Raw genomic sequence first — 26,867 nt, 5'->3', positions numbered from 1 at the left:
GGCATGTTCTCTCCAATGACAAAGCCATGCTGACAATCCCTGATCAAGCCTTGCCTCTCCAAGTGGAGATAAATAATCTCCTTCAGAATTTTCCCTACTAGTTTTCCTATTACTGAAGTGGGACTCACTGGTCTGTAATTCTCTGAATTATCTTTACAACCCTTCTCAAATATAAGAACCACACTAACTATTCTGTAGTCCTTTGGCATCAGAGAGGAATTAACTACTTGGGTCAGTGCCCCTGTAATCTCCTCCCTTGACTCCCACAGTGCACAATTCATCTGGAATGAAGATTTGTCCATTTTTAAGCCTGCCATTGCCTCTAATACCTTGCCCTAATTCATGTCGTGTACTCACCATCCCTCCTAACCTTCCACTCTCCGATGCTGAACGCCCTGTAGTCAGCAAAGGCCTCAGCTTTATCCCTCTGCGTCCCCACCTTAACGAATTTCAGGCACGACATGACGCTGAACTGTTCTTCCGCCGTCTTCGCCTCCGTGCTCATTTCTTTGGACAAGAGTCCTCTCCCCATCCCACAGACCCCTTTGACCAACTCCAACACTCTCCCTCCACCTGGACCCCTCCCTCCGGCCTTTTACCTGCACTTGATCTTTTCATTGAGAACTGTCGACGTGACATCAGTCGCCTCAATTTCACTGCCCCCTCAACCTATCTCCCTCCGAACTGACTGCACTCCGTGCACTCAGATCTAACCCTAACTTTGTCATCAAGCCTGCCGATAAGGGTGGTGCTGTTGTTGTCTGGCATACTGACCTCTACCTTGCAGAGGCTGAGCACCAGTTCTCAGATACCTCCTCCCACCTTCCCCTGGACTATGACCCCACCATGGCACATCAGGCCATTGTATCCACTACGGTTATGGATCTCATTTCATTCGGTGATCTCCCCCCATCCACTTCCAAGCTAACAGTCCCCCAACACCGCACAGCTCCTGCCAAAAATCCACAAACAGGACTGTCCAGGTAGACCCATTGTTTCAGCCTGCTCATGCCCCACAGAACTCATCTCTTCCTACCTTGACTCAGTCTTCTCCCCCCTGGTCCAATCCCTACCCACATACATCCATGATTCATCTGATGCCTTATGCCGGTTTCAAAGCTTCCAGTTTACCGGCTCCAGCCACCTCCTCTTTACCATGGATGTGCAATCCCTTTACACATCCATTCCCCATCAGGAGGGTCTTAGGGCTCTCCGCTTCTTCCTGGAGCAAAGACCTGAACCATCTCCACCCACCACCACCCTCCTCTGCTTGGCTGAGCTTGTCCTCACCCTCAACAACTTCTCTTTCAACTCCTCTCATTTTCTTCAGGTAAGAGGGGTTGCCATGGGTATCCGCATGGGCCCTAGTTATGCCTGTCTCTTCGTGGGGTACGTGAAACATTCCTTGTTCCAGTCCTATTCCAGCCCCCACCCACAACTCTTTATCCGATACATCGATGATATCATCGGTGCTGCTCCCCTCTCTCGTCTAGAATTGGAAAAATTCATCAATTTCGCCTCCAATTTCCACCCTGCCCTCACTTTCACCTGGTCTATCTCTGACTCCTCCCTTTCCTTCCTCGACATTTCTGTTTCCATTTCTGGGGATAGACTGGCCACTAATATCCATTACAAACCCACCGACTCCCACAGCTACCTGGACTATACCTCCTCACAGCCCACTTCCTGTAAAGACTCCAGCCCATTTTCTCAGTTCCTCCGTCTCCGTTGCATATGTTCAGATGAGGCCAACTTCGACAAGGGAGCCTCCGAAAAATCCGCATTCTTCCTCAACTGAGGATTCCCCAGCTCCGTTGTCGACAGGGCCCTCAATCGGGTCCGACCCATCTCCCGCACTTCTGCCCTCACCCCTTCTCTTCCCTCCCGCAACAGCGATACGGTTCCCCTTATCCTCACCTACCATCCCACCAGCGTCCACATCCAGAAGATCATCAGATGCCATTTCTGCCACGTCCAGCAAGATGCCACCACCAGATACATATTCCCCTCCCCTCCCTTGTCCGCCTTCTGCAGGGACCATTCCCTCCGGGACACCCTGGTCCACACTTCCTTCACCCCTAACACCTCCCCACAGCCCTACGGCACCTTCCCCTGTAGCCGGCGAAGGTGCAACACCTGCCCATTTACCTCCTCCATCCCCACTATCCACGGGCCCAAACATACCTTCCAGGTGAAGCAACACTTCACCTGCACTTCCAAGAATCTAGTCTACTGCATTCGCTGCTCACAATGTGGTCTCCTATACACTGGGGAAACGAAGCGTAGACTTGGCGACCGCTTCACAGAACATCTACGTTCTGCTCGCAAAAAAGACCCTGAACTACCTGTTGCCTGCCACTTCAATGCACCACCCTGCACTCTGGCCAACATCTCTGTCTCTGGCTTGCTACAGTGTTCCAGTGAAGCCCAACGCAAGCTGGAGAAACAACACCTCATTTTCCGCTGGGGGACCTACAGCCCTCCAGACTCAATATTGAGTTCAATAATTTTAGGGCCTAAACTCTCCCATGTCCCAGCCCACCACCCCACACACCAGCCCTTGTTATCACATAGCCTGCACTACACACCCCCTGTTGTTAGTCATTAACAGTCCCCATTAACAACTATTCACCCTCCCAGCCTGATCGTTAGCAACTCCTTTGTCTGTCCAACTGTCTTTCTCTCTCTTTGGGCTCTATCTTATCGCTTACTCCCTACCCCACCCACCTCCCTATTTTCTGCATATAAACTGACGTTTTCCCAGCCTCCATCAGTTCTGAGGTAGGGTCACTAGACCCAAAACATTAACTCTGTTTTCTCCTCCACAGATGCTGCCAGACCTGCTGAGCTTTTCCAGCAACTTTGTTTTTGTTCCTACTTCATGTCAATTTGCTCAAGCACATTTGCAGTCTTCACTCACACCGCCCCCCCCAAACGATCCACAGTTTCATTTGGACACAAATTTGTTCAACACTCTACCATGTCCTTTGGCTCCACCCATAAACTGCCACTTGGTGTCTACTCTTTTCCTGGTTATCACTTCTCATTGACACACTTATAACATATCTTGGCATTTTCCTATGCTCAGCAGCTAGAGCTTTCTCATATACTCTCTTTGCTTTCTTAAGCTCCACCCTGCACTTTCTGTACTCCCATGATGTATCCTGAGTATCTGGTTATACATGGTTCTCTGAGCTTGATTTCTCCTCCCTATCACCCTAGAAGGAACATGTTGGGCTTGTACCCTCACCATTTCATTTTTGAGCGACACCCCCCACTACCCCCACCGCAAGCCCTTCTGTAGGTTTCACTACTAGTAGCTGTTCCCAGTTTACTTTGGCCAAATCCTGCCTTATTTTACTAAAACCTGCTCTCCCTCAGTTCAAAACTCATTTTGCTACTTGTCTTTTTTTTTGTCCATAATAAGTTTAAATTGTATCATTGGTGATCACCATCACCTCAACCACCTGTCCAGCTTCATGCACCAGAACTAGGTCCAGATTAGCTCTGTGTCTTGTAGAACCCTCTACTTTTAACTTTTTATTGTTTTAAAAAGTTCTCCTGTTCACATTTCAAGAAATCCAATCCATCCAAGCCCTTAATGCTATGTCTATCCCAGTTAATGGTGGAAAAGTTGAAACCCCACCCCCACTGCTATTTTATTATTTTTACACACCTCCACAAACTGTGCACAAATTTTCTCAATTTCCCGCTGACTCTGAGCGTCTACAATAAACACCTAGTAAATGTGGCTGCCCCTTTTTTTAGATCCCTAAGCTCTCCACAGAGCTTCATTTTATGCTCCCTCCAAGATATCATCTGATTGCTGTAGTAACTGACTCCTTAACTAATATTACAGTGCCTCATCCGCTTTTACCCACTCCTCTATCTCACCTGAAGATTGTATATCCCAGAAAGACAAGTTGCCAATCCTGCCCATCCCTCAACCACATCTGCATGATGGTTACTATATCACACTTCCACATATCAATACCTTTAACTCATCTGTTTTACCTATGATACACCTAGCATCAAAGACCATCCAGCCTTGCTTTACTCCCTTGAAAATTAATAGTGCCACCATCCCTCCGAATTAACAAGGTGTCGAGCTGGATGAACAGCATCTTAGGAGCAGGAAGGCTGATGTTTCGGGCCTAGACCCTTCATCAGAAATGGGGGAGGGGAAGGGGGTTCTGAAATAAATAGGGAGAGAGGGGGAGGCGGATAGAAGATGGATAGAGGAGAAGATAGGTGGAGAGGAAACAGACAGGTCAAAGAGGCAGGGATGGAGCCCCTGCGACTTGGTTGTTTTACTGTATGAATCTGTGGTTTTATTCTGTTAATAATCTATGTCCCCTCCCCCAGCAAATCAGTTTAAACTCTTCCCAACAGCAGTAGCAAACTGTCCTGCAAAAATGTTAGTCCCACGCTTGTTCAGATATGTACTGTCCCGCTTGTACAGGTTCCACTTTCCCCAGAAATGGTCCCAGTGACGCAGGAATCTAAAACCCTCACTCCTGCACCAACTGTTAAACCACGCACTCTTCTGCACTATTCTCCTACCGACCCATTCCAAGTATCTGCCTTAAGTGAGGTGACCATTATTGTACACAGCATTCCAGACCCTATGTCATCAATGCCCTGAACAAATGAAGCATAATTTTCCTATTTTTGTATTCAATTGCCCTTAAATAATTAAAATGATAAATGATCAAGCTGTGCATAAATATGGGGCAAATTCATCAAGTACATTTGATCCCACTAAGATTGGATAGAAATCTCGAGAGGGACAGGGTACAGTTCATCATAAAATGCACTCCTTGTGGTACAAAGCTTGTCCAATTGATCCTGTCGCTATCAGAAATTCTCAGAGATGATTTCCAGTGTCTGCACACAGGTGTGATGCATAACAAGCATTCTTGTTTCCAAATTGGGAACCACGAGGTCTGGATCCCTATCCTTTTCAGTTAGATAGTCCCAGATGAATAGATCCATAGCAATGTAGTTGAGAAATGGCTTAGTAAAACATTCAGTCCAACTGCAATCTGGGATGGGCAACAGATGCTTGCCTTATCAGAGACACTCATATTCCATAGGAAAATAATATAAAACAGCCTTGGACACTTTATGCATTTTTCACTGTTCTTTCCACCTGTCCAGTTATCTTCAATCACTGATGCACATATACAACCAGGTCCCTCTGCTCCTTCAATTCCTTTAGAATTGTGTTCTTTATTTTGTACTGTCCCTCTCCACTGTTATCCCAGGTTTTATTTGGATAATTACACTCCCCCACTACAAATTTCCTATAGTTTTGCACTACTCTGTAATTTCCTTATAAATTTGTTCATCTGTATCTTTCCCACTAGTTCTTGGCCAAAGACAACACTGATGTAACTGCATCTTTTTTGTTTGTCTTTTCAAGTAAAATGACCTCTCCTGAGACATCCTGATTCTCTAGCACAGTAATTCTCTTCTTAATCAATTAACACTGTTCAAAGATATTGGTGACACCTCTGATCATGCTCACAGCACCCTGCCTTGCATTGCCTTTCAGTGCTTTGCTCCCTTAGCCAGAGATACCATGCTCATATTGCTGCTGTCTAGTCTTTCTGTTTAACAGAGACATAAAGCCAGGAAGATTGTCATAATTGGTTCTGAAGAAGAGTCGCTGGACTTGAAACATTAACTCTGATTTCTCTCCACAGATGCTGCCAGACCTGCTTAGTTTTGCCAGCAATTACCGGTTTTGTTTCAGATCTTCAGCGTCTGTAGTTCTTTGTTTTATTTTAGGTTGTCATAATTGTCAGCAGGCCTTCACTCGGGAGCTCCTGGCACAGTAGTTCAAGAGCAGCCTCTGATACCAGTCCAGGCCCCGCTCAGGATCCTCTCCAAACAAGGAATAAGGAGCCAAATGTTAGGAAGCACAACACTCATCTTGTATCTTTCTTCTCTATTATGGTCTGTTTTCCTCATAGAATGATAAAAAGGCAGGTATTATGGAGGACAAAAGTAGGTGGGACAGCTATGACTACTGATGGGCATGGGAAGGTGTCACGAGAATGTGAGTATACAGCACAGAGGATGTGCACAGCTAGTGGGATCAGATATTGTGGTGGATCAGAGTGAGTGAGAGATGATCATAGAATCCCTACAGTGCAGATAAAGGCCATTTGGTCCATTGAGTCTCCACCAGCCCTCCAAAGAGCATCCCACCCCCCACCACCCTGTCACCCTACATTTATCGTGGCTACTCCGCCTAGCCTACACATCCCTGGACACTACAGGTAATTTATCATTGCCAATCCAGCTAACCTGCACATCTTTGGACTGTGGGAGGAAACCGGAGCACCCAGATGAAATCCACACACAAGGAGAGTGTGCAAACTCCACACAATCATCCCAGGCTAGAATCTAACCTGGGTCCCTGCTGCAACACACTAGTGAAAGTAAAAGAGCGTAAGCCCTGGTGGGATGTGGGTACATTGACACACTTCTTTTCTGTGCATGTGCAGTTTCTTTATGTACGATGTCATTGGAACTTTACATGATAACATAGCGTTTCTGGAATTATGTGCAATCACATACCTAGATTAGTGCTGCTGCTCAGTTTCTAGCAACATCGGGTGTCAGCAGAGAGAAACATTGTCTTTTTTCCTACATTGCTGGACACTGCAAGAGATTGTATTAACCCAGGTGCCAAACTCAGGCCAGGCCACCATGGTCTGATGTTGTGGCCTCCACTGTGGTCCTAGGGTAGAAGGCATCCCGCCTGAGACACCATGCTCTAGCAGGACCTCCAGGACCCTGTTCACAAAGCAGGGCACTGATTTCCCTATGTGCCATTTCCGGGGCAAATGTCAGCAACTGTGCAGGTTGGCTCCAGTCAGACAGTGCTTGTCGAGGTACACAATGCGTTTTTAAAGATAGCACTGGCACTTTCAAGAAGGAAACAGAGACAGTACAAGGCCAACATGTCCCAATAAAGATAAAAGCTATTACGAAAAATCCAGTGAGTCCTAGATACTGTGGGATACACTGAATTGGATGAGGAGAAAAAGGAGGCTTATGCAGAAACTGAGGGCTTAAAGCAGTAGAAGCCCTAAGAGGAGTATAGAATGTTCATGAGGGAACATAAAAAGGAAATTAGGAAAGCAAAAAGAACAGCACGTGGTAAGGTTGGATAGAAATCAGATGTGAGAGACAGCATAGGGACTTGGTAGGCAAGTTTGGTAAGACTGGGTGAGAAACTTGCTAGGCCTCTCAGCAAGAAACCATCCAAAAGCTCAACACAACTCACACTTAGCCAAAACCGTTAAGATTCAGTCCACAGGTAATATTTAAGAACTTGGAAAAGTTATAGACTGGCATTGTCTTCCTTAGAGCAGAGGAGACTGAGAGGGGGACATGATTGAGATGTGTAAAATTATGAGTGGCTTAGCCGGATAGATAGGAAGAAACTTTTCCCCTTACTGGAGGAATCAATAACCAAGGGGCAAAGATTTAAGATGAAGGTTTAGAGGAAATGGAGGCAAACAACTTTTCATGGAGAGGGTAATGGGAACCTGAAAGTCAATGCCTGTAAAAGTAGAAGAGGCAGAAACCTTCATAACATTTAAGTATTATTTAGATATGCTCCTGTAATGCCAAGACATATAAGACTATGGGCCAAGTGCTAGAAAATTGGAATAGTTAGATGGTTCATTTTGATTGGTGTAACACGAAGGGCTTTTTCCCATGATGTAGATGTTAAATGAATGTGGTGTGCAAATCCATAGATCCTTGAAGGCAATAGACAGGTAGATAACCACACTATAGGAAAACTGTGTTTGCACTAAAGGATGTATAGGGTAGATTCATCAGGGTGCTGCCTGGGGCTGGACTGATTCAGTTATGAAGACACATTCAATTGCCTTGGGGGTTGTTTTCCTTAGATCATGAAAGGCTGAGGGGAACCTGATTGAGGTATATAAAGTTATTAAGCACATAAACAGGATAGATAGGGAGAAATGTTTCCCTTTAGTACAGTCATTAACCAGGGCCCCTGGTTAATGACTGTACTAAAGAGCAGGAGGTTTAGAGGGGATTTGACGAAAACATTTTTTCACCTAGACATGATTCACCTGGAAGGCTTTTGCTGTGGGTTTATTTCAAAAGCTGGAAGCCAAACACCAGTGATGGAGAACAGCTTTCCAGTAAGGGATGGGAGTAAAAAGTGAAAAGGAATAAACTACGTATTCTTGACAGAGTCCAGACAATTCTTAGGCTGTTGAAAACACCTGGGTCCCTACTTGATCAACAGCTTGGCTATCAGATCTGTGCTATCAATTTCACACTGTTTATACAGCCTTAAGTGGTTTCAAATACCTTGCCTTTTCAGGATTGGAACATCAAAAAATTTAGATTGGTTCTTTTAAGTCAAGCAGTTCAGACAAATTATGACACACCTCCAGGGTAGGTAGGACTTGAACCCAGGCCTTCTGTTAAAGGGTCTGATATTCGGTAGAACAGAATTCATAACAATTCACTTGACTAATTCATAGAATGAGGGGTCGCCCCATGAATAGTTTGAGCCTCTATCAAATAGAGTTCAGAAGCATGAAAAAATAATAATGAATTACATAAAATCCTAAGGGGACTTGAGAGGCTGGATGCCAAGAGGATGTTTCCTGCTCTGACTGAGGTGTCTGGCCTGGAGATTAGCGGGTGAAAGGAGGTCTCTGGTGGCAGCAGAATAACCTGACACAGTTCTACCCAGCCTGGGGTCTCCCGGCGAATGAGGTGCGAGTCCCGGGCTAACTCCCCCAGCCCAGACTTGCAGGCTGAGCTGAGGGTCCAGATTGAGCAGTAGCATCGACCAAAGGGACAGCAGAGGACCCTGACAACCAGTGAACGGTGGCAGTATCTGGAGGAGCATCAGATGGGGAACAGGAGATACGGAACCAATGTATCTCCAAGCCCATGGCTGCAGTTTGGATATGGTAGTTGTGATTGTGACAGTGGCGCAAGCACATAACTGAGACCCGAGAGTCCTTTACAGAGACCCCCAGACCCCAGTTCAGAGACTCCGGCCAATGTCAACAGCAACAGGAGGAACAAGAAGATGAGTGAGATGAACGCTATTGCAGTGAAATCTTGTATTATATTCCGTGTTTCAAATGGCACTGGAGCGTGGTGACACCTTGTGCACAGCAAGCAAAAAACTGTTTTTCACTGTACTTTTTATATACATGTGACAACAAACCTAAATCTAAATCCCCCTGTGGGACACATCAGAACAAGGCAGTATAATTCAACAGAAAGGGGTCTCCCATTTAAGGCAGAGATTTGATATTTTAAATAAAAACCAAAAGAACTGCGGGTACTGTAAATCAGGAACAAAAACAAAGTTGCTGGAAAAGCTCAGCAGGTCTGGCAGCATCTGTGGAGGAGAAAACAGAGTTAACGTTTCCAGTCCGGTGACCCTTCCTCATTTGATATTTTAAGTCGTGAGGGTCCTGTGCCTATGGAACTCTCTTCCTCAGGGATGAGTGGAGACTGGGTTCTTGAAAATGTAAAGGCTTAAGGAGATATATAGATAACACAATGTGGAGCTGGAGGAACACAGCGGGCCAGGCAGCATCAGAGGAACACGAAAGTTGACGTTTAGGGTCAGGACCCTTGTCTGCCAGTGCCATTTGAAACATGGAATATAATGCAAGATTTCACTGCAATAGCGTTCATTTCACTCATCTTCTTGTTCCTCCAGTCGCTGCTTGACATTGGCCGGAGTCTCTGAAATGGGGTCTAGGGACCCGAAACATCAACTTTCGTGCTCTTCTGATGCTGCTTGGCCTGCTGTGTTCCTCCAGCTCCACAATGTTATCTGACTCCAGCATCGGCAGTTTTTACTACCTCTTGAGATATATTCTTGATTTCTGCACTGTGGATAGATGGGCGGCAATGTGGTTAGCACTGCCGCCTCACGGCTGCAGGGACCTGGGTTCAATTCCACCCTCAGTCAACTGTCTGTGTGGAGTTTGCACATTCTCCCTGCATCTGTGTGGGTTTCCTCCGGGTGCTCCAGTTTCCTCCCGCAGTCCAAAGATGTTCGGGCTAGGTGGATTGGCCATGCTAAATGAGTGTCCAGGGATGTTTAGGTTAGGTGGGTTAGACATGGGGAAATGCGGAAATAGGGGAATGAATCAGGGTGGGATACTCTTCAGAGGGTGGTGTGGCAGTGTAGACTTGTTGGGCCAAATGGCCAGTTTCCACACTGTACGGATTCTATGAATTAAAACAGTATATGGGATAAGCGACAACGTGGATTGGAAACAGCCACGAAATGTGTTGAGGGGAAAGCAATCTGACAGGGCGAACGGGCTGCTCCCGCCACCTAGTGGTAAACGCGGATAGGAACGTCGCCCCTTGTCCAATGAAAAGGCGGCTTCCTTACACAGTCCAATCAGTAACCGCCTTTCCGGTTGCTGTAGGGCGCTTGTCCAATAAGACGGCGATCCCGTTCCCAGTGTCAAAGCCCGTTCCTGATGGCCAGCAGTGGGGACCGTGCCGTCGCGACCCTGTCGCACTCTCGGACTCTCTTCCTCGACGACTGTGGCGTCCCGTTGCGGTTCTACATGCCGCCGGGGCCCACCAAGGCCTTGCTGGCGCCGATGATCATCCACGGCGGCGGGGTGGTGTGCCGCGTTCAGGAGCCGGGCGCCATCCTGTTGACCGAGTCGGGGGCTGAGGGGCCAATGTCGAAAGGCTACATCAGCGCCCGCTACGTGCTGGACAGCGTGGAGCAGGACAAGCAGCTGGCGCTGGAAGAGTACGCAGCGGAGCAGGCCTCCCCAGAGGCGGTGACAGCGCTAGGCCGCGGCAGGTTGACGTACAGCGAGGAGGAAGACGCCGCCATCTTGTTGTACGTGCGCTCTCATGGCGACAAGTCCGTCACCGGAAATGCCCTCTGGATAGAGATGGAGAGAAGTAATGTGACCTCCCATTCCTGGCAGTCCATGAAGAGCCGCTACCTGGACTGGCTCTGCGGCCGGGAACAGCTCGACAGCGCCAAGGGGAAGCGGCCGGCGACCAGCGCTCGGACAGCTCTCCAGGCTGCCAAGGGAGAAGGTGAGGCCTCTCCAGCGGCCGTTAGACTGCAAGTGCCCAACTGCGCTTGCGCAAAACCGTCAACTCGTGTGCGCATGTGCGGGTCCGTCAGCCACTGTCCGCATGCGTACGTACGTCCTTTTTTGACCACCCCTACCCCAATTGAGAGCTGCATTGGGGTTAGGCAATTCAACCCTCAGGGACTGGGTTTTCTACCTGCATGGTCACCATAACTGATTTTTTTTGATGTCCAGCGCTCCCTCGGTCTCATTACTCATTGATAACTTAGTTGTGGAGAATACTATAGATGTGCAAGTTAGGTGGATTGGTCATGCTAAATTGACCTGTAGACTCCAGGAACGTGCAGGCTAGGTGGGTTAGCCATGGTAAGTGCAGAGTTATTGGAATAAGGCGGGAGACTGGGGCTGGGTGGGATGCTCTTTTGAAGGATTAGTGTAGGCTCAAGGGGCCGAATAGCCGCTTTCTGCACGGTAGAGACCGAGTCTAAGGTATATCAGACTTGAAATGCTAACTGTTTCTTTCATCACAGATCTGCTCAATTTCTCCAGCATTTTCTGTGTTTGTCTCAGCGACATGATTAGTGTTGATGCACCCCTTACTGCTCTTTCATGTTTTCAGATCAGAGCCTCTGCTAAATAGTTCCTCCATTATTCATTAGAACATAAGTAAGAGCAGGAGTAGACAATTCAGTCCCTTGAGGCTACTCCACCATTTCATATGATCATGGTTAATCTCATCTTGGCCTTAGCTGCACTTTCCTGTTTACTGTCCATAACCCTTCAACCCATTTGGTACTTGAATCTGCCACAGCCGTCTGAGTGACAGGATGGGGGAAGGAAAAGAATTAATTGAGTATTGTGCAGACGAGTCACCTCCTGTGAGAGTCATTTCTCTTCTAGTCTGAAAACTGGAAGCAGGAAATGGAAGTCATTTTATAAAACATAGGGTGAATTTTCTGATTGCCAATCTGAACTGGTTTATTCAATTGCTGCTTTTCAAAATGACAGGAAGCCTTTCATACCCAACAGGTAAAAGGAATCTTGACAATCTCCAGCAGGCTGAGTTGAAGTCTAATGAAAAAGCAACCACCTCAGTTGAACGACAATCTGATGCAAATCGAGATGAGGAATGCTTCAACATATTTCATGTTGCAATCCGTGAATTTGAGGTAGGCAGTTTGATAATTCTGTTTTTATAAAGACAGCAGATGCTGGAAATCTGAAACAAAAACAAAGTGCTGGAGAAACTCAACGGGTCTGGCAGCATCTGGATAGAGAAAAACAGTTCATGTTTTGAGTTCGGTGACCCTTTTGGTTTGAACTTGAAACATTAACAGTTTTTCCCTCTCAGATGCTGCCAGACCTGCTGAGTTGCTCCAGCGTTTTGTTTATGGTGATTCTGGACTCTTTTTCCAAGTTAGGTTTTATCTGTTTTTACAATCTGCTTGAAATTCCTGACAATAATAGCAGTCTTGCCATATCTCTCTTCTCATTCCCAAGACAGCACTAACTTACTGAGTCAAGAAGAGCAAGCAGATGATAATCTCCTTGATTATTGCAATGCTTCTCCTCCAACAGGTTTGGTATCAAGTATGAGTAGATAGTTGGGGAAAAACTACGCATCTACAGTGGAGCTTCCCTGTCACCCTCCACAGACTTGCTATTCAGCAACTTGGTAAGTAAGGAAAATAGCCCATGTATTTCTTGTTCCTAAAGCATAATAGAATCCAACTTGGTCAATTACTGATCTATCAGTCTACTCTCAAGAAACTGAAAAGTGCATCAGACAGTACTATTAAGCAGGACCTCAATGCCAATAAAACTACTGCTCAGCTTCAGACATTATTTCCGTTTTATTGAAGGTGGAGGGCCATGAGATGGAGTATGGCTTCTGTCATCATGGAATATGAACAGCTTGCAAGAGTACTTAAAATAATATTTTCATAAATCACTTTCAAAACAGATTTTCATTTGTATGATTGTTATTATTTATCTGTAATGCATAAATTTTAAAAATTGTGTGCTATTACTGTGATACTTTATTGCTGTTTTGTTGTGGCTGGGTCATAGTCATTTATAAGAATTTTCTTTTTTGATTTGTTCATGGGTACTACTGGCAAGACCAGCTTTTAGTAGAACATAGAATAGCATAGCACAGCACAGGAACGGGCCTGTTGGCCCACGATGTGCTGAACATGACGCCAAATTAAATTAATCCCTTCTGCCTGCCCATGGTCCATATCGCTCCATTCCTTATCTATTCATGTGCTTATCTAAAATACCCTTAAATGCCCCTATCACATCTGCCTCCACCATTACCCCTGGCAGCACATTCCAGGTACCTTCCACTCTCTGTGTAAAAGCTTGCCCATCCCATCTCCTTTGAATTTTCCCCTCTACCTTAAATGCATGCCCTCTAGTATTAGACATTTCAACACTGGGAAATGATTGACTGTCAACTCTGTCTGTGCCTCTCATAATTTTATAAACTTTTATCAGGTCTCCCTCTTGCCCCTAATTGCTCAAGAGAGCAATGTTAGATTAAAATAGGGTCACATTGGAAATAAGCTCCTAAAGATCTGCCATGATTTTTTTTTTTTTTTTTTTTGCACTTTTTGTGTCCGTAATTCGGCAAGGACATGTGCTGCTATTAGAATAGCTATCATTCATATGTTCACTGACTGCATTGAATGCTGAGGTCACTTTGGTGGTTTGATACAAGTGCATTAGTCCACAGCTTTGACAGCAATAGAAAATAAAAGGGAAAAGGAGTGTTTCTGCTCACTTTTTTGATGCAAATCATTAAGAAATGCCATAATTATATGATTCCGAAGGAGTGCAATGAATGTCTTGTTCCCAGGATGGTGGAATTGACCTCTGAAGAGGGATTAGGCAAACTGGGCCTGTATTCTCTAGAGTTTCAAAAAATGAGAAATGATCTAATTGAAACCTGCAAAATATCTAAAGGGATAGATATTGTACGTGAAGTGAGTTGTTTCCCTTGGTTGGGAAGTCTAGAACCAGGGGACATGATTTACGAATAAGGGGATGTCATTTAGGACCAAGGTGAGAAGAATTTTTTGACTTTTTTTTTTTACTTGGATGGTGATGAATCTTTGGAATTCTGTAGCCCATAGGGCTGTGGAAGCTCAGTCTTTGAGTATGTTTCAAATAGAGGTACAAGCTTTTCCTTATCAAGGGTTAAGGGAAAATGTGTAAAAGAATTTGAATGTCTTTGAAGTATTCACTTGTGCTGGAATGGGCTCACTGGGCTGAATGGCCTACCTCTGCTCCTAGGTCCCTTGTCACAAAAATAATTAAGGCCTCTTTTAATCTGTATCCACTTGCATCCCCAATGAACTTGTCATATTATTCGTGGAATCTTACTATGTATAATAGTGAGTTGAGTAACCAGCTAATCTATTTTTGCTGATGTTAAATCAGAGAATATTATTGACCATGCCATGTACTCATTTGATTACGGACATTTTTATGACCACTACAGGAACTGGATGAACTTTGAGTAGCTGGACCCTCAACTTTTGATTTTTAAGGTGACCACCTGAACCTTGCTGACTGTTATCTAAGGTGTAATCATTATAACTTAAAATCTATAATTGATGCTGCAATGAAAAGGCATCGTAAGTTATTTAAACTTGACCCAATTGAAGACGCTCAGGCCTGCCAATGTATTTGCTGGGTTTAGTTGCCTTGAGAAGAAAGTGTGGAGTCATTTTGAGCAACTGTGTAACTTGTACTCCCACAATATTATTGGGTAGTGAATTATAAAATTTTAACTCATCGACCATAAAAAGAAACTAGCGTGTGTTTATATGGGGTTGGTGTCTATTTTTAGAGCATTCAAAGGTGGTGATAATCTCATTATATTGAGAGTCTTGTAATTGGGTGGCAGATGCTATAAGCTTGACTCAAGTGTGAGATAGCAAATAGTACAGCCATTGTGCACTGCTCCTTCACAAGTACTATAAGGCTTCAAGTAACATTACAACTGTACCCATTAACTGAATAATTTAGTATTGCATCATATTCCTGGGCTTAATAGATGATAAGGAACTGAGGAAACAAATTGCCCATTCAGGAGGATCTTGAAATGGAATGGACCAGAGCTGAAGGTTCTGGTATGTTCCACAAACAAGCTGTTTAAACCATATATCCATTTGCTAACTCCAAACCACTGATTTGAAATGGTTTTGATCCTCGTTCTAGGTTGATGATGACACTCCTGAACTGATGGTAGAAGCGGGTAGTGAAATGGAGATGGAGAAAGTCTCTCAAAAGCAGGAGATTGAGAATGACAACCCCCCACAAGTCAGCCCTGCTGAGCACCGTCCTAGACGGAAAGGAACTTTGGCAGAGTTCATCATGGACAATAAGCGGCCGGAAGTAGACTCTCAGACACCAGTTGATGAGTTGCTTTCCTTGCCTACAGCGTCTCAGGATGAGGTGGAATGTGCCATTCGAGCTATCAACACATTGATGCAAACCCATCAGCTTGACCTCTGTGCAGCCACACAGTTGTTAATGAAGAACAATGGAGAGCTGACTGCAGCCATGCACTATATGGAGACCGGTCACCGGCCAGATGGTTATCCTATCTGGACCCATCAAGATGACATTGACCTGGAGAATGTTGATGGACAAGTGCAGGAGAGGTTAATCCAGAAATTTGGCTCTGAGAATTTAGCCAAACGCATTGCCTTTCGTAAAATTTAGCAGTAGAGCGGCATTAAGATGTGTGAACGTCAGTGGTCTTGTTCGAACAGTGAAATTGAGATGTGAACTTGCTCCTTTGGAAGGTTAAAGGGCTTTGGATTGGATGGAAATTTCTGCCAGTTGCAGGGGTTCAAAAGCTTGGACAGCAAAGTTTAACTTTGAAATGAGTTTTTAAAAAAAAAAAAAAACTGCCCCTAGCTCAGGACCTATCTGGACTAGGCTGACTAACAATGTTCCCTGTAAATTTTATTATTGCTATATAAAACTGAGATCCATGTGTGGTAGCAGCAGCTTGTGGAAGTAGAAACCATGTATCTCCACACTAGTTGAAAAGTTCAGACCTTCCCGGTTGTTGTACACCTTTTAGAGGGAGCATTGTTTACTACCTGATGTAGATGATCTTGAGTGTTTCCCTTTCCCATAAACAGTGGTGATTTAATGTAGCTGAGGTTTGAAATCTTTTACTCATTAAAGAAATTTCTACTGGACATTCCGACTGAGCTGTGTATAACTGAACGTGCAGTTAGGTAGATATATGCAATCTCATTATTTGATGTACAACTGAATGTAAACACCGTCTTTTACACCCTGCCAAGTTAGTATCAATTTTGTACTCTGGTTTTATCAATGGGAGTTGACTGTCCAACTTATGTAACCCCTAACAACTGGCAGAAACTTGCATCCCATCTGCTGCTTGTATTTGTAAAAACTAGGTTCACATTTGAAATTGACTTGTGGATTAGGAAGAGAGAGAACATGTGGCAGAAGTTTCAGGAAAGGATTGTGCTGCAAAGGACCAAGACTGGTTACGACAAAGGTATGAATGGTGAGTAATGTTTTGAATAGAAATCTTCCTTTTATTAAATTTTTGGGAGTGGTCAGACCACAAGGAAACATTTTACAAACAGTTTTCATGGACAATATTTAAGCAATGGCGATCTAGTATCGGAACATTACTTTTGAGGATTGATCATGAGGAATTAAAAGCTAAATTCCTGTGTAAACTCGCCTGCTGGTTTAGAACAGGCTGTATGCTCCTGTGAACTCCAAATGAAGATATGCTTAGGTGGAAGCTAAGACCTAGTTTATTGTTACGGAATCAGTGCTCCCTCCTCTAAAGAGACAATTGTAAGCACAAACGAGAGCAGACATTCTGGGATAACAATCCCCTCCGTGGTCTTCCTGCATGGGCCCATCTAATGGTCACCTTGGCCAGGCCCAGGAACAGAACCATGAAGTGATCCTGTGCCTTGCTCTGCTTATTGGCCTCCATGCTGATAGCTCTGTTCAGGAGTTTGGGATTGAAATGCAAATAAATCCTGAAGGGAGCCCCTTCCAAAAAATGTACATATGGAGCATGGGGTCCTCAGGGCTACAGAAATGACGGGAGGTTTGGGAACAACATTCCCTCTAATTGTTTCCTCTGCTGCGCGGACTTCCAAGCTCCATCTGTGCCTTGTGGAACCTGTGGCTGCGTGGCTTAGAGGGAACGGTGCCCGAGAGTCCCTTATCACCTTTAACCTGTTTTTGCATGTGATTGCAGTGTGTAACACCCTCCATACCACATCACCAATGATGTCCCCTGTTGATATGTACTGAAAGACAATTAACACCCACTTGCCATTAACATGACATTAACAAACCATTACAATGTGATTGTTAACACCTGGTCCCATGTGCCCTTACTGCTGTTTTGAGATAACTGATACTGTAAGTAACTTAGTCAGCAATTGAAATCAATAATTGAATATTAAAATGATATCGCAAGTCTTTGAAAAGCCAGTCACTGACCTGTCTGATTGGAGAGATGGATTAAGGTGTTTTGAATGGATGCAATAAGTAATCAGTGGAAGCTATATAAGTGGTGCAAAGTTCAATGTGGGTACATATTGTGGATCAGGTTATTGTTTAATGACGTGGAGGTGGAGGTTTGTGAATTTTCCAAGAAATGTTCTGGTCAGGCCTCCACATTCAGACAGAGCATTTTAACCAACTCCATTTTTATTGAACATTTCCAGGAGCTGGGAAGGAAAGGGGGTGAATAAAAGTATATTGGGATGTAACAGCCAGTGGTGCAGAAATGACCTTTTTGAGCATTGTCATATTTCATTCCGGTAACCTGTTGAAAATCAAATTCTGCTATTCCCAGAGTCATTTGGAAAGTAAATGATTTTATCAGAATTTGCCAAATTCTCCAGTTTACCTAAGCTTCTCCAGCAACTTTGTTTTTGTTGTTGTCTCCGGTTTACCTGTTGTTTAGACTAGATTAATAGAAAGTACAGGCCAGGTTTCTGGATTTTAACAAAAATTAGTATTTACTACAGGAAAAATAGATTCTATCTGCAGATAAACAACTATGAACTATCAATGTAACTCCACTAGTTGAAACTCTAACCAGCTTTATAAAGCTTCCTTTGCATGTATGTGCAGACAAACAAGAAACACTTATGAATGGAGGGAAAAACTGTGAAAGCAGTTCACTGACATGATCCTTGTACTTGTCAGGGCCTGCTGATTGATTTCTTGCAGGATGCACCAAAGAGCTAGTTCACAAATTGCATAATCTCTTTTTACTGGCTAAAAGCTGCAGTTTACAGTGAGTGGTGAAGGAAGATAAACTGACCTTCTTCAGATTTTAGGTATTTTTGTCTGCTCATGGCAAGAGAAAGATACACCAACTCCCCTTTGCTCTGGCCAAGACCTGCAAATACACAAGCTATGCAGCTATCTGGAAGCCAATCACATAGTTGTTAACAGGCAGAAGGCCTTTGTCATCCAAAAATAAGACTGGCATCCTAGTATAACCATCCCCTCCATGGTCTACTACATGGATCTGTTGCTGCTGTATCATATTTTGTGTACACCTCCTGGTGCCAGGCTGTCTGTATTAGCTTTCCCCATACTGCTTGAACAAGCAACAATGTAAATGGCACTTGCAATAAGTATTGGTAACTTGATTTGAGAAAATGCAGCAATCTGTTTCATGATTCTTGATTTTTAAAACAGTCCTCCAATTTCATTCCACAAGCAAAAACATAGAAAAGTAAAATATTAGCAAGGGCCAGTGGAGGACAGAATTCCCCTTTTCACCGGTGGCTGTGGAAGAGCTGGAACAAGAGATTGCAACAACAGAGCAGGTGAGGAGATTTGATTATGAAGCTAAATGTGCTTTGTTGTGCATATTGAATGGGTTTGAGTGCCATGGTGCTCATGGTCCATTGCTAAATGCAGATGTTGCAATTGTATGTGGCATGTGAATCACACTGCTGGCTGCTTCAATCAGTTCCACATATCAATGGCCAAATCAGTACATTCAGTATTAAGCTATAAAATAGATGATCTGCAAGATGCAAGTGTCTTTTCTTTATTCATTCAATGGGTTTGATTGGTTGAGCCAGCATTTTTTTTTTTTTTGCCCACTCCTAGTTACACTCAAAGGTGGTGGGGAGCTGCCTCTTTGAACTGCTGCAGTCCATTTGGGATAAGTACATCCACAATGCTGTTCCAGGATTTTGATCTAAAGAGACTAAAGGAATGATGATATATTTCTAAGTCAGGGCAATAAGTGGCTGAGAGTGGAACTTGCAAATGCAGGCAAGTTGTGTATTAACTCAAGTAAAGACCCAAAAGACCCAAAAGTTACACGTATCTTGTCCTTCTAATTGGTAGTGGTTGTGGGTCTCAAAAGTGCTGTCTTAAGAGTCTTGGTGAATTTCAGAAGTGTATCTTATAGATGGTACCTACTGCTGCTACTGAGCATCAGTGGTGGAGAGAGTGAATGTGGCTCTATCCAATGAATTGGACTGTTGTCCTAGATGGTATTCAGCTTCTCAAGTGTTGGTGGAGCTGCACACATCCAGGCAAGTGAGGAGTAATCCATCATGCTCCTGACTTGTGCCTTGTAGACAGGCTTTGGAGAACTAGGTGAGTTACTTGCTGCAGGGGTCGTAGCCGCTGAGTTGTTCTTGTCCCTACACTATATTTATATGGCCAGTCCAGTTTCTAGACAATGGTAATCCCCAGGATGTTGATAGTGGAGGATTCAGTGATAATGTTATTGAATTTAACGGGTGATCATTTGATTCTACCTTGTGGAAGATGGCACTTATGTGGAATGACTTTACTTGCATTTATCAACCCATTCCTGGATATTGTCCAGGTCTTTCTGCATTTGGACATGGACTACTTCTGTATCTGAGGGGTCATGAATGGTGCTGAACATTGTGCAATTAGTGTTGAACGTCCACATCTTCTGATCTTATGATGGAGAGAAGGTCATTGATGAAACAGCTTAAAATGGTTGAGTTCAAGACACTATCCTGAGAATCCCTGCAGAGAGATCCAGGAGCTAAGAGACTGATGTCCAACAGCCATGACCATCTTCCTACATTCCAGGTAAAACTCCTATGCTGATCAATTCCTATGGTAGTATATACCTACTCTACAAATTAGTTTAGCTTCTTGAAGGAAAATGTTTGTACTTCCACTGTTTTTAATCCATGTACTTATAATATTCAAGTATTTTCTTTAAACAAAATAAAGCTTACTGTTGAAAACAGTGTAACTTTTGGGTCTTTACTTGAGTTAATACACAACCTACCCAAGAGCAGTTTCTGGATCTAGTACCAGTCAGGGCCTCAAAGAAAGAACGTTTTTAACTTGAAGAAAAAGACTTCTTATCTATAACTTTTTTTTTCCCCTGAAATTATGACCTTGATATATCAACCTTCCAAGCGGTAGGAGAAGTTGAGGCATGGAGAGATTGAGAGTTATGGGTTCCGCTGTCCATCTAAAATTCACTGCTGTGTGGATTTTGCAGGGGTTGAGGAAACTAACGAAAAGGAAGATGGGGTGTGCCCACTCCTGAAGATAAGTTACTATTGTAGCATTTTCTAGAGGCTCGATTCGTCTCTTCATCTCATTATCCAACATTAACCTCTTGAGGAAGCTTTTGCCACTTGAACTCTGACATGACCACCCCTGCCCACTTATGGGCCCCTCTTATCTCCCAATTGCAAAAGCATATATGAAGGATCCTTGGCTATAAGCTGCCCTGATGTACGTGCTCATGTGCCAATCGCCCTGGCCTTTTGGACGGTAAATGGAACTTAAAATTGACAATGGGATCTCTTTCTCTGTGCCCTGCTGCCTCACTAGTTTTTTCACTGTACCCTCCTCATAAGTATCAGAACTTATACCTTTGAAGTTCAAAAAGAGCATTTTGTTTCAACTTGCCATTATAGCTCCAAACAATTACTGAGCTGTTGAGGGTATTTCCTACATAATTACTGGCTCCTGAGGCTGAGGAAATTGCCTCCAACATAAAGAAGCCAACAGGCCGCACCATGGACTAAACAGCTATGATTTTTTGTACTAATCCACAGGATGCTTAATACAGCACTTCAGTCCTGGAAAACCAAAAACTCAAAGTAAAGGATCTACAATAATAAGTATTGCAAGTTTCTAGTAGCTGGCAAAAGAAATGATAGAAAGATAGTGATTCATTTTATGTAAGTCATGGTATGGGTAAATACTGAAAGTCCAATCCATTTATTTTTCAGAAGACCCCAGTAGCTGGTCTTTTGCAAGCAACCGTTTTGTGGGACTTACATTATGATTTTTCGCTAATAAAGTCTGGAGCTCTGAACCACAGTAACATTGCCCTGCCACACACCACCACCAACCTCCTGCCAGCACAATTGCAATAAGAGTTGTAAAACTAGGTGAAATATTTTAGATTAGGAGTGAGGTCAAGAGTTGAATTGCCCTGGCAGAACCCAAACTGAGGGTCAGTGAGTAAGTTATTGCTGAGCAAGTGCTGCTTCATGGCATCAAAAATGCTAACTTTTTTTTTTCCTGATGATTGATAGTGAATTGGTGGATAATAAATAAAAAATGGCTGGTTTAGATTTGTCCTGCATTTTGTGCGAAGGATATACCTGGGCAATTTTTCACATTCTTGGATTGATGCCAGTGTTGTAACAAAGTACAGGCCCTTCAGCTCTGTAAGCCTGCAGCGTGTTCCAGGCACTCACCACCCTTTGTGTGAAAAACCTGTCTCACACATCTCTTTTAAATGCCCCTCTCACACCTTGAACCTGTGTGCCCTAGTAATTGACCCCTCCACCCGTGGGAGAAAACCTCATACTTTCCACTCTATCCATACCATTCACAATCTTATAAACTTCTATTAGGTTACCCCTCCCTCAACCTCCTGAGGTCCAGTGAAAACATACCCAGTCTATCCAACCTTTCTTCATCGCTACAATTCCCCCACACCAGGCAACATCTGGTAAACCTTTTCTATATCCTGTCCAAAGCATCCACATCCTTCTGGTAGTGTAGTGACCAGAACTGTACACAATATTCCAAGTGTGGCCTAACTGAAGTTCTACAAAGCTCCAGCATAACTTGTCAATCCTCATACTCCATGCTCCTTGCAGTAAGGGCAAGCATATCATAAGCCTTTTTTACTACCTTATCTACTTGCACTGCCGCCTTCGGTGACATGTGGACCTGCACACCCAGATCCCTCTGTGTACCAATACTCCCAAGGGTTCTGCCATTCACTGTATAATTCCCACCTGTACTTGACCTTCCAAAATGCATAACCTCACATTTGTCCAGATTATGTTCCATCTGCCCATGCCTCCAACTGATCTATATCCTGCTGTATCCTCAGGCAATCCTCCTCACTATTCACAACTCCACCAACCTTTGTATCATCCGCAAACTTACTAGTTAGACCAGCTACATTTTCCACCAAATCGTTTGTGTAGAGCACAAATGGCAGAGGTCCCAGCACTGAGCCCTGTGGAACACCACTAGTCACAACTCTCCATTCTCGAAAATATCCTTCCACCGCTCCCCTAACACCTCCTCTAATTGGAACAGCTTGGTGAGAGGTGTGGTTAGTTCTGGAGCAGAAGACTTCAATACCATTGCCGGGATGTTGTCAGGACCCATAGCCTTGTGCAATGCCCGGTGTTTTCAATAATTTTTCGATATCACTTGGAGTGGATCAAATTGGCTGAAGACCTGTCATGCTGGGGACCTCTGGAGGAGGCTGAGCATGATCATTTGCTTGACATTTCTGGCTGAAGATACTTGTAAATGTTTTAGCCGATCTCTTGCACTGATGTACTGGGTTTCCTGTTAGATGTTTCATATATCGCCACTGTTCGCAGCCGCAGACCTTAGACCTGATCTGTTGTTTGTGGTATTACCTCCAGCACGAATAACTTCCGGTTGTAGCCATTCCAATGCTTTCTCTTTCCCCAGTCTGGCTGAGTGCATGAAGCAATCAGACAAGAATGAGCAGGCCTTCGTGACTGTTTTGCATGCTCTGAATTCAATTTAACCCAGATGAATGACCTTGGCCTATTGTTGATCCACAGCACACTGCTCTACAACTCATCCCCCATGTGGAGGTATGGACTGGGCATAGCCTTGGACGACAAGAGAATATAGACAGACTGGGTAGATTGGCTGATCATTGGCAAATGGAATTCAATCCAGATAAATGTGAGGCAAAGCATTTGGAAAGGTCAGACAAGACAAGGGAATACATGATGAACAGTAGGACTCTGGAAGCACCAAGGATTAGAGGGATTTGTTAAGCTATCATGAAAGGTGGATAAACTGATTAAGAAGACATATGGGGTATTTGCCTTTATTAATCGAGGCATAGAGTTTAAGAGTAGGGAGGATATGCTGGAACTGTATAAGTGTTGTTTAGGCCATAACAAGAATATTGTGTGCAGTTCTGGGATGTACATTTAAGGGATATGAAAGCGCTGGAGAGGGTACAGAGAAGATTTACCAGGATTTTGCTGTGGACTGGACAGTTATAATTATGAAGAGAGGTTGGACAGATTGGGTTTTTTTCTAAGAGCAGAGGTGATTGAGAGGAGTGTGATTAAGATGTATAAAATTATGATGGGCATAGACAGGGTAGATGGGAAGGAACTTTCCTCTTAATGGAGGGTTCAATGACCAGGGGCACAGATTGAAGGTAAGGGGCAGAAGGTTTAGAGGAGATGTGAGGAAACTGGCCCAAAATGTTGACTTACCTGCTCCTCGGATGCTGTCTGACCTGCTGTATTTATCCAGCCTCACATCTATTGACTGGCCTCCAGTATCTGCCATCCTTATTGTCTCCAAGTCATTGAAAACCAACACTGCAAAGTCTCTTCCAAGGATGCCCACCTTGAAGAAGTTTCCTTCCTCTCTCTGAAAAGAGCTCAGTGAGTCTCTCTCCCACTGCAAACCCCCGATTGTCTCCTCTGCCCTGAAGCCCTTCAACCACGTTCTGAAGCCTTGAAAGCTTACAGCCTAATGGTCTTAACATTGACTTCACCAGCTTCAAAATCCCCCAACCCCCAGCCTTATCCTATGTCCAGCCCTCCCCCTCCTGACCTGACCTAACCTGTCCATCATCCTACTCACCTATCCACTCCACCCTTCCCATGGACCAATCACCCCCAACTGCATCCAGCCATCACCATTTCTCCTACCCTTACCCCAGCCCCACACCCCTCCCTCTATTTAATTTCTGGGTTCCCCTCCCCCTCCCCAGTCCTGACAAAGGGTTTTGGCCTGAAACATTGACTCACCTGCTCCTCGGATGCTGTCTGACCTGCTGTGCTTTACCAGCCTCAACACCTATAGACTGATGGAGGAAGGGATCAGAATAGTTACGTGGTTGTTTTTGAGCATTGTTGACACAATGAGCTTTATCTGTACTGCAGATTTCTGAGACTATATTCCCTTCCGCCATCCCTCTATCTCCCGCCGAAGCTCTGTGATCTGTGCTTTTTTTTAAACCTCCTGTAGTTTCAAACCTTGCTGCTGTGCAACGTTAGAGAGTGCAGCATGCCATAATCACTCTGAAGACCCTGGTGGAAAATGCAATGTTAATTCTATCAATTTTAACCTCTTCCCCCACTGCCTCTCCCCATTCACAAAAATCTACCTATCTCCCTAAATTTACTCAAATGTCCTGGTATCCACTGCACTCTAGGGTAGTGAATTCCACAGATTCACAACCCTTTGAGAGGAGTAATTTGTCCTCCTCTCTGTTTTAAATCTGTTACCCTTAACCTAACACAATGACCTCTTGTTCTAGATTGCCCCACATGAGGAAACGTCCTCTCTCTACATCTGCTTTGCCAATGTCGTTTTGCATCTTATATAACTCAATCAGATTTCTCATCCTTCAAAACGCTAATGAGTAGAAGCCTAAACTGTTCAATCTCTCCTCATGAGACGAGCCTTTCATTTCTGGAATTAATTGAACCTTCTCTGAGTTGCCTCCAGTCCAGTTATGGAGGCAGAGGAGTGATCTGGAGGTTTCCTTTTCTTTTGGCTGTTTCTTTTATTTCTGCTTCTGTTTTTAATCCTGTCTTTTGTCCGCTAAGATGGCACTGGAGAATGGCAACTTTGTGCAATTTTCACTGTACTCGAGTACACATGACAATAAAAATCTAAATCCTTTTGAAAATGAATCATCGTCAGGACTCTGCAACCAGTAAACCCAGGAGAAAGATCATGGTCGGGGGCGAGGTGGCATTAAATAAAAGGGGTGCCCAACCCCCAACCCCTAGGTTGGGTTTATTAGTTGCAAAACTATTTAGAGTTGGCAGCGTGAGATGGGAGCTCAATCCTCTGGGAACACACCCACTTCCAGAGTTGGCACCTCCAAGGCCTGTTCAGGAAAAAACTTAAAAGGAGCTCTGAGACTCGTATTCATGTATTGGATCAGCACCTAGGAAGCGTAGCTAGGGGAACAGAAAGTGTGCACAGTGGTGAAGATTGGCTTTCAAAACTCAAACATAATGATTTGAGTGTCTGGGAGCCCATCTGCAAAGGAGTTCTCTTTGAACTGAAGAACTGCTAAGTGACTTGGAGTAAGGAATAGTTTGCCCATTGATTCATGATACATGTAAAGTTTTGGCCTGCTGAAAAGTTACACACTCACACACATGCAAGTGTGCATGTTTGCAAAGCCACCATTTTCCCCAGATCATTGTCGGAAACTCCCTGTGGAGAACAGTGCAAGTCAACATTTTCTCTCCTGCAGACGCACACAGAGAAATTGAGAACCCTTAACAAGAAGTTGGGAAAAAACTAAATTCTTTACATCTTGTTTCAAGATGCGCTTATATCAGATTTTCCCATGCACTGCCCACAAGTTGTCTTTTTTAGAATATTCATTCATGGGGCATGGGCACATTTAGTCACTAGCTAGGCCAGGCTCATCCCTAATTGCCCAGAGGGCAGTTAAGCGTAATACATATTAACTGTGGGTCTGGAGTCACACATAGGTCAGGACAATAATTTCCTTCTGTAAAGGATACTCGTGAACTAGATGGGTTTCATTAGACTGTTAATTCCAGATTTTTATTGCATTCTGCCATGGCAGGATTTGAACCTGTGTTCCCAAACTATTCCCTGAGTCCTTGCAGCTCAGTGGTTAGCACTGCTGCCTCACAGCACCAGGGACCTGGGTTCGACTCCAGCCTCGGGTGACCGTCTGTGTGGAGTTTGCACGTTCTCCCTGTTTCTGCGTGAGTTTCCTCTGGGTGCTCTGGTTTCTTCCTACAGTCCAAAGATGTACAGGGTAGGTGGATTGGCCTTGCTAAATTGTCCCATAGTGCCCAGGGATGTGTGGGTTAGACAGGGGAAATGCAGGGATAGGGGAACGGGTCTGGGTGGGATGCTCTTCAGAGGGGTGTTGTGGACTTGTTGGGCTGAATGGCCTGTTTCCACACTGTAGGGATTCTATATCAGGAGTCTAGTGACAATACCACTACACCATCACCTCCCCACTGAAGCAACATGTCCATGCTTGCTGACAATTCCTCAGTTCCAGCAACTTCTGTGTTTGTTGTGAGGATAAAGCTGTTGTGTGGGCCTAAGTTGGGCAACACACCCAAAGAGGTAGCATGGGTACAATGGACAGAATGGCCTCCACATGTGCTGGGGATCAGAATAACTTTACTCCATGGCGGATATGAGTTATTT

General features: G+C 44.3%; 2 protein-coding genes across 3 annotated transcripts in view; both read left to right on the top strand.

The window, feature by feature from the left end:
• Positions 1 to 9,210: 9,210 nt before the first annotated feature.
• On the top strand, positions 9,211 to 20,400 carry LOC109912792 (telomeric repeat binding factor 2, interacting protein). Of its 2 annotated transcripts, XR_007263845.1 has the most exons (4): positions 9,211 to 11,109; positions 12,138 to 12,277; positions 15,336 to 16,668; positions 18,871 to 20,400. XR_007263845.1 is itself a non-coding variant. In XM_048606172.1 (3 exons), the coding sequence occupies exons 1-3, from the start codon at positions 10,527 to 10,529 to the stop codon at positions 15,840 to 15,842; spliced, it is 1,230 nt and encodes a 409-aa protein (XP_048462129.1). In that variant the 5' UTR covers positions 9,211 to 10,526; the 3' UTR covers positions 15,843 to 20,400. The 2 variants fall into 2 exon arrangements, 1 of the variants encoding a protein (XP_048462129.1); XM_048606172.1 differs by having other exon boundaries at positions 15,336 to 20,400.
• Positions 18,886 to 26,867, top strand: part of abhd14b (abhydrolase domain containing 14B) — a 20,711-nt gene continuing 12,729 nt past the window's right edge. The window contains exon 1 of the mRNA XM_048606173.1: positions 18,886 to 18,979. The gene's annotated coding sequence lies outside the window, so the exon portion shown is untranslated. The remainder of the gene's footprint in view (positions 18,980 to 26,867) is intronic.

Source organism: Rhincodon typus, chromosome 16 (genome assembly GCF_021869965.1).
Source record: "Rhincodon typus isolate 14 chromosome 16, sRhiTyp1.1, whole genome shotgun sequence".
Classification (NCBI taxonomy): domain Eukaryota; kingdom Metazoa; phylum Chordata; class Chondrichthyes; order Orectolobiformes; family Rhincodontidae; genus Rhincodon; species Rhincodon typus.
The sequence above is the reverse complement of the archived record's forward strand: the minus strand, read 5'-3'. Positions and strand labels throughout refer to the sequence as shown.